The sequence below is a fragment of the Leptonotus elevatus genome, chromosome 18 (genome assembly GCF_054856555.1).
Source record: "Leptonotus elevatus isolate MCC_2025b chromosome 18, RoL_Lele_1.0, whole genome shotgun sequence".
Taxonomy (NCBI): domain Eukaryota; kingdom Metazoa; phylum Chordata; class Actinopteri; order Syngnathiformes; family Syngnathidae; genus Leptonotus; species Leptonotus elevatus.
In genome coordinates, this window is record NC_141256.1 from 12,188,251 (window position 1) to 12,195,651 (window position 7,401).

At 40.6% G+C, this 7,401-nt stretch overlaps 2 protein-coding genes across 3 annotated transcripts; one reads left to right on the forward strand and one right to left on the reverse strand.

Moving 5' to 3' along the window:
* The first annotated feature begins 709 nt into the window (after positions 1 to 709).
* Positions 710 to 4,450, forward strand: rd3 (retinal degeneration 3, GUCY2D regulator). Its single transcript, XM_086060421.1, has 3 exons — positions 710 to 897; positions 2,880 to 3,214; positions 3,397 to 4,450. The coding sequence occupies exons 2-3, from the start codon at positions 2,925 to 2,927 to the stop codon at positions 3,746 to 3,748; spliced, it is 642 nt and encodes a 213-aa protein (XP_085916547.1). The 5' UTR covers positions 710 to 897; positions 2,880 to 2,924; the 3' UTR covers positions 3,749 to 4,450.
* Positions 4,451 to 4,668: 218 nt separating this feature from the next.
* LOC147158643 (uncharacterized) lies at positions 4,669 to 7,368 on the reverse strand. 2 transcript variants are annotated; one of them, XM_086060423.1, is made up of 7 exons: positions 7,211 to 7,368; positions 6,589 to 6,649; positions 6,245 to 6,418; positions 6,119 to 6,177; positions 5,946 to 6,035; positions 5,764 to 5,856; positions 4,669 to 5,686 (listed from the first exon to the last, which is right to left on the reverse strand). In XM_086060423.1, the coding sequence occupies exons 1-7, from the start codon at positions 7,211 to 7,213 to the stop codon at positions 5,636 to 5,638; spliced, it is 531 nt and encodes a 176-aa protein (XP_085916549.1). In that variant the 5' UTR covers positions 7,214 to 7,368; the 3' UTR covers positions 4,669 to 5,635. The 2 variants fall into 2 exon arrangements, with proteins under 2 accessions (XP_085916549.1, XP_085916548.1); XM_086060422.1 differs by having other exon boundaries at positions 5,946 to 6,038.
* Positions 7,369 to 7,401: the final 33 nt, after the last annotated feature.

Below are 7,401 nucleotides of genomic sequence, written 5' to 3' on the forward strand. Positions count from 1 at the left end.
TCTCGTTTGGGATCGACTACTGGGAGGATTCACCATCTTCAAAAAATGACATCCCCTGTGGCTATTTTTAAAGTTGAACCGTAACAATGGCAGCATTGCGCAACAATTTCAAAAATACCCTTTTTTTTTCCCTCTCTCGATTTTTTTTTTGAGTGTACTGTAAATTGTGCTGTGATTCAACAGAGTTCACAGTTCATGCTGCAGTGTTGCGCGCGCGCGCACGCGCGCGCTTCCACCTACACACCAACATAACACTTGATGTTGCTGCGCGGTGGAAGTGCACGTGCGATGTGGCCAACGTGGCATCTCCATAACGCAGGCCGCCGTGGGTCAGGGGCGCTCATTATCCACGGGGAGGCTCATTTGCATACGCGCGACCTCATGTGCATGTTTGATCAAGCACTACATCATCTTTTCAATACCCCCACCCCTCCCCCCGCCCTTTTTAAACTCTCTAAAATCGCCTTTATCTTCCTCTTCATCATCCTCTCAGCTGATGGAGGTTGTTGTGGACAAATAGGCTTAGGCAGGTTACTATAGCAACAGAGAATTGCAAGGGGTGGGGGGGGGGCGATAAAGGGACATAAGCACTTCTTCATCAGGGGCCTCAAACTCCCGCTGGATATGCTGGAGCCCGCGACCGAGCGCAACAAGTAAAGGCAGGCCAAGTGAGGCTCCAGGGAGGAGGAGGAGGAGGAGGAGGAGGAGGAGGAGGAGGAGGTATGCAGAGAGGTGAAGATAACGAAGAGAGAGAGAGAGAGAGAGCGAGAGGATCCATAACATGACAGCCAGGCTTCTCACAACATCGGACTGACGCCTTCACTCACAATTTTGTCTTTTTTTTTTTGGATGCTGTGGGTGACATCCTTAAAAAAAAATTGACAAGGAAATAAAAAGGTAAGATTATTTTTTTTTACCCCTTTTTTTGATTTCTTAAATGTATGAATCATGCAGAAAATGTACCAATGGAAATACATTTAGTAATATTCTAAATATGCCATTTGCATGGGACTATCAAGTATTCCATGTTGAATCGTATTAGTCGCTATCAATATCTGCTCTATCTGTGAAAATAAATAAATACATGAAAAGTAATATCGATTAGAATTTAGTAAACCAAACAACGTTTATATGTGGAATGTTTTTGGGTTAGACTCATCGTGTGACCGGATTAACTCCAGATTAAAGAGAGGACAGTTACAAAACAACGTGGCTGCCTCGTGTGTGTATGTGCGTGCATTCATGTGTGTGTTTGTGGACAGACCTAAATTCAAGGACGATTGGATGTTAGATGATGTTAGAGAGGACATTTTTCATCTAAAATAAAATTAAAAAAATAATCCCCACAAGGCACTTCATTAGGTACACCCAACCGAGCACATCCAATGCAGCAAAATCCGCATTCAAATTTTTTATTTATTTTTTATTCAAATATTCGTTATTTTGGTTCTAAGTTTTGGCGTAGTGAACAAATCTTTAAAATATAGGGTTCAAGCATTTTATGCCACTTCCTGTTTAAGTACGCTATCATACTCGACATAAAACAAAGATGACACTTTCCGTATTCAAAACAATTACATGACTCTGTCATTAAACCTGCTAGCTTAATGCTAACATGTAGCCTAATGGGTAACGCCATAGACAGGCTAATAATTAGCATTAGCACACTTTTAACAGGAGACAGACAATATAACAACGCTCACAGGCATATATTCGGTATCCTCTGCGAAGAATGACTAATATTACTGTAGATAACCGAGTCACCTACAACACACAAAAAAAAGAACCGCAAATAATCATCAATAATGGTTGGGAGTGTTACTTTTAAAGTTATTCCGATGCAGTTACTAGTTGCCTGTTGTAGTGAAATGCAGTTAACAATCCAAGTAACATAATGTGTATTAAAAGTCATGTAAATGATGACTCTTAAATACTTTGTGATTATTCCAATACCAAATATCCTAATGAAGACAAAATAATGGTTAATATTGCGTTAGTGGAATATGAGTTAAGCAGCAAAATCAAGCCATTTTTATCAATATCACAAGGCGGCCATTTTGCCACTCGCTGTCGAGTGTAAGTGACATCCCCGTTGCTCGGGTCTCAGGCAACAACCAATCACAGCTCAGCTTCAGAAAACAGGTGAGCTGTGATTGGTCGTTGACTGAGCCCTGAGCAACTGTGATGTCGTCTTAACTCATTCACTGCCATTGACGGTTATAGACGTCATAAATTCATTTTAACTATTTCTATTAGTTTAACATTTTTTCCCACTTTTTTTTGTACATTTAGAACAGATATAAAATTTGTGATTAATCGTGAGTTAACTAGTGAAGTCATGCGATTAATTATGATTATAATTTGTAATCGCCTGATGCCCCTAATTTTTAATAATCTTTTCTTTAAAAAAAAAAAATAATAATAATAAATTTATTTTTTTTGTTTTTATAATCATAATTTTTTTTTTTTAAGAAAAGATTATTAAAAATGAGGGGTATCAGGCGATTACAATTTGTAATCGTAATTAATCGCATGACTTCACTAGTTCACTCACGATTAATCACAAATTTTATATCTGTTCAAATACAATAAAAAAAATCTGGGTTTTCATAACTCTTGATAACAAAAGTGGGAAAAATGTTAAACTAATAGAAATAGATCAAATGAATTTTTGACGTCTACAGCCGTCAATGGCAGTAAATGAGTTAAATTGACAGCAAGTGGCAAAATGGCCGCCCACTCGGCTGGATTTTGCTTCATAACTCATATTCCACAAATGTTTTGACTGGTGAGGTCACATATAACACATTATTGTCAAGAAATGTTAAAGGTCGACTTGCCATTTAATTCCTCCTTATTACTCCATGTTTTTTATAAAGTACAATATTCTAGAGGGGGGGGCGGCGTTTGAGGAGGACCGCGCCATGGCCTCCTGGTTCAGCTGGAGCGAGCCTCACCAGCGCGTCCTCGGCAGGGACCCGGCCGACGTGGTCACCGACACGCTGATGTTGGAGCTGAGCTGGCAGCTGAAGGAGGCGGAGAGGCAGCAGAGAGCGAGGGAGAGCGAGTACCAGCGCCTCAAAACCGGCGTGGACTACAGCTGGTTGGCCAGCGCGCCTCGCTCGTCCTACAACATCAGCACCGGGGAGAGGCTGGGCTTGGAGGACCTCTGCTCCAAGGTGCCGCCATCTTGCTGTGGACTGGTTATACTCAAGTAAGTGCACTGTTTATTTAAACTTTCAACGAACTGTCAACGGTTCTCGCGAAGGAAAACAATAGCGATTGTGTAGCAATAGCCAGGAGCTTAAAATTAAATAGTTATTTGTACACTATGAGAAAAAAAAGAAAAGCATTTATACAATTTCATTGCATTTCTCTTGTCTTGGTTCTGCACAGGTTCCGCGAGGCAATCCAAGCCGGCGAGCCAGAGGTGCAGGAGGTGTCCGGGCTCTTCCGTTCGGTCCTCCTGGAGGCTGCGGAGCAACTGAAGGAGGAGGCGGAGGCCCAGCGGCTAGCTCGCCAGTGGGGCAATAAACGCGCCAAGAGCATGTCTCTCGTGAACTTTCGATCCCGCATCAAGATCAACCCGTTCGGCAGCACGGCAGGCCTGATTTCGGGCGAAGGGGCTCGCCTGAGCGAACTGAAGACGGTGTCGGAAGATGTGGAAAGAGGGACGGACAGGGAGGAGAGGGTGTGGAGCATGCCGGACTTCAGATACAAAGGGACAAGCAACAGTAAACTTGTCTAGTAGGATAGTGAAATGACTATGATTCGAGTCACATGACTTGACATTCATGAGACTTGGCTCGTCTCAGACTTGAATCAAGTCTTGTCGGTTTACGTTTGAAAATGTGCACTTTTATGAAGATAGTTCTCATTTGTTTTGATTTTGACAGAGCAGTTTTTTTTTTTTATGTGCGCAAACTGGCAACCCAGCAGTATGCTATTGTGGGCCTGGGACTCGCCTCATGAAGCTACTAGCTAGCTAGTTAGCTAGCAAGAGCTCCTTAGATAATTGTACTTTTTTTTTTTAATAACAAATCAGGAAAACAACAATGTCAACTCAATGATTAAATGATTAAAAAAAGTTATCGCCCGACGCCCCGAATTTTTTATAATCTTTAGACAATTAAATTTTTTTATTGTAATTAATCGCATGACTTCAATAGTTAACTCATGATTAAGCACACATTTTATATCTGCTCTAAATGTACAATATTTTTTTTTCTAGGTTTTCCTACTCTTGTTAACAAAAGTGGACTAATAGAAATAGTTTAAATACATTTTTGACTTCTATAGCCGTCAATGGCAGTGAATGAGTTAATTTCTTTAAAAAAAAAAAAAAACACCAGTTAGACATCCCTAAACCGCAATATGCAAATACACACAGTTCCAATCTCACAAAATGTGATCCTGCTCCAAATAAAACACGAGCTTTTCATATATTGCACATCATTTCTGTGTATTTTTTATGTTTAAGCAGGAAATGATTTCCCGCCCCCATCAGTCTGAGTCACAATGTTCACTCTTTCACAGCGCACAATAACAAGCGCGCAACATTCCCCCCCCCCCCCACCACTCAAGGTCAGCCAACTAAAAGCTTCGCTTCTGTACCTTCCTTCTCTCTACAAGTGCAGATGTGCTGCAAATAAAATATTACAGGAGAAAAGCGATAAAACATTTGTTTTATTTTCATTTTTTTGACACACAGCTCCATGAATGTGTTCAATTGGTTTGAAACAATAACAAGACTATTTTTTTGTTTCACAGCTTCATTAACACTGAATACAGCTGGGGGGTGGAAAAAAGATGGCGGCGTTACCGACTGGTTTCAAGTATGTGATACTCACTTTCAAAACTGTTATATCAATACACACGGATGACAAATAAAAAAGCAGTGATAGAAGAATAAACTAGCTATTGACATGCGTACATAATGTCCACTTTATTAGGTACACCTGCACTGCAAGCAATAAACAAGTCTCTGACAATGTCCATCAAAAACTGAGGATTATTTTTATTGTATGGCAGATTTCTTATTTTGTAGCATTGGATTCCGTTCCGATTGTGCAGGTGCACCTAGCAATTTTGAACATCCAATGACGCTGCTCAAGTTGGTCGGAATTCAGTCATAGAACCTCACCTCACTGCGCTGCCCATTGTCCCTCTAAAACGGGGTACACACATCCTCGGGAGTCAATTTGGAATTTTTAACAACTTTAGTTGTATCGCGTTGCGTGTGTGCATATTACAAAAAAAAAAAAAAAAAAAAAAAAAAGGCATTCGCCACAATAAAACAGAAAAGAAGAACAGTTTCAATTTAGTCCCACGAACAGTTAGCCGAGCTTCTTTTATTTCTTCGCCTCTTTTTTTCTTCTTCTGCAACATGGCGCCCCTCACAGGTCAGTCTCGGTACTACAACATCCGTTCGTCGAGAGAAAGTTTTGTCTTGTCCTGTTTGGGTTTCTCACGTTTAAATAATCGGTTAAGATGGTAAACATCCGTATGTGTGTACTCTGCTCCAAGGCGGGCCACGCCCTGGCTTGACCTCAACCTTTTATTTACATTTCTTCCCTCCCCTGGACAGCTCGCTTGTAGTTTTCCTGAGGTCGGCTGCTGTGTCCGCTCGGGGGAATCACAATGTAGAGTTCAAGAACTCCAGAAGTTCGGCTCGATTTTTGTCCCGCTGTGGTAAAAACAGATGATTGAGAGCAAATTGCAAAACTTTAACAGCAAAGTGGCTGCTAAGGAGACTGAAATGACCTGTTTATCCTTTTTTGACTTCTTTACTTTCATTTTGATTTTCTTTCCCGAAATCATGCTGTACTTCCTGCCTTTCTTCTTTTCCTTCAAGTACTGCGGGAACAAAGCAAAGAGATCCGTCGCCACGAGCCTGTTTCTTTAAACATTTTAAGTGAACTCAACACAAAACTCGCACGGACTACCTTGGATATCTGAACAGGCCCCGAGTTTTCTTCCCCGCCTTTGGATTTCTTTTCCTTTTTACGTTTATGGCGCTTCTCCTTCTTCCCCTTCTGCTGCGGGTAAAAAAAAAAAAACGACAACATCTTGAATAGGATACTGACAATTAATGAACAATCATAATATCGACAGGTACCTTTTTGGGTTTGTCCTTTTTCCTTTTCTTTGATTGCTTTCTGGACTTACTTCGGGAGTCTGGTAAGAAAAATCGTGTTTAGTAATAAAGAGTACAATTAAATTAAAGCTTCCACTTAAAACTCACCGCTGCTTCTGGAACTACTCCGGCTGCTGCTGGAAGAGTGCGACGAGCCCGATGAAGACGAAGACGACGACGGCGACGACGACGAAGCCGATGATGAAGCAGAGGATGAACTGGAGGAGGACGAGGAGGAGGAAGATCTACTACGGCTACGTTTACGTTTCTTTTTGTCTCTACCTGTGCAAACACAGAACGGTAGTCAGCATGCCGTGATGATTGGCCGGCAGTAAAAGATTCACAAATGATTACTAAACGGTATGCCGCACAAAAAATATCTGGCAGTGCATGTAGATTATAAATCCTAGTAAATCTATTTTATTCCTTTATTTAGATTTAAGCAGCCTTGCCTCTGCTCTTGTCATCCGTCCGAGAGCTGGAACTGGACACTCTGCACTCCGCTTTCGTTGACTTGAAAGAATGAAGATGAATATTGATTATGCAGACAAATCTTGACAAATATGGCGAAAACGAGTGAATGTCTTAGGGTAAGTGTTGATTTTTTTTGTATTGGTGTTTTTATTTGGGAAAACAAGGAAAGGAAATTGGACAACACAACAAGTAGCAATCTAAACTGATTTGGTGCAACAATAGCTACAAACATCTAACATGATAAGTAAATCATATCTTATTAATCAGTCCATTATTTTAATGATTAATATTATTACAAAAATATTATTCAAACTACATAACACCCTTACAGCTTATAATAACATTGTCTTTGTCCATAATAGTTTACTTTACTATCTAACTTTGTTTAATCGTATTGATTTGGCTAGTTTGTAGTGATCTCAACAAGTATAACCAGGAGAAACACAAATAAATGAATCAACCAGAAAAAAACATAGCATTTAACGGTTCTTTCTCCAGTAGATTACGTGACCCAGACTATATCGCTAAACAAACGCAAAAGCGTATTTGTATAAATTACGCGCGCAATGCATTTAATAGATGGCGGTAATCGTTACTCACCATGGCAACAGTGCGGTACGGCTATTATCAAAGACACTTTGACAACACTACAACGTGCATACGTTTAAATTTATTCGCAGTGATGCTCCGCGAGTTAGCCTTAGCTAACAGCCACAGGAGACATTTTGTATCCCAGAATGCATAGCGGCGGGCTTCCTTCACAACACGGAAGTATCTTCTTCGTGCATTTT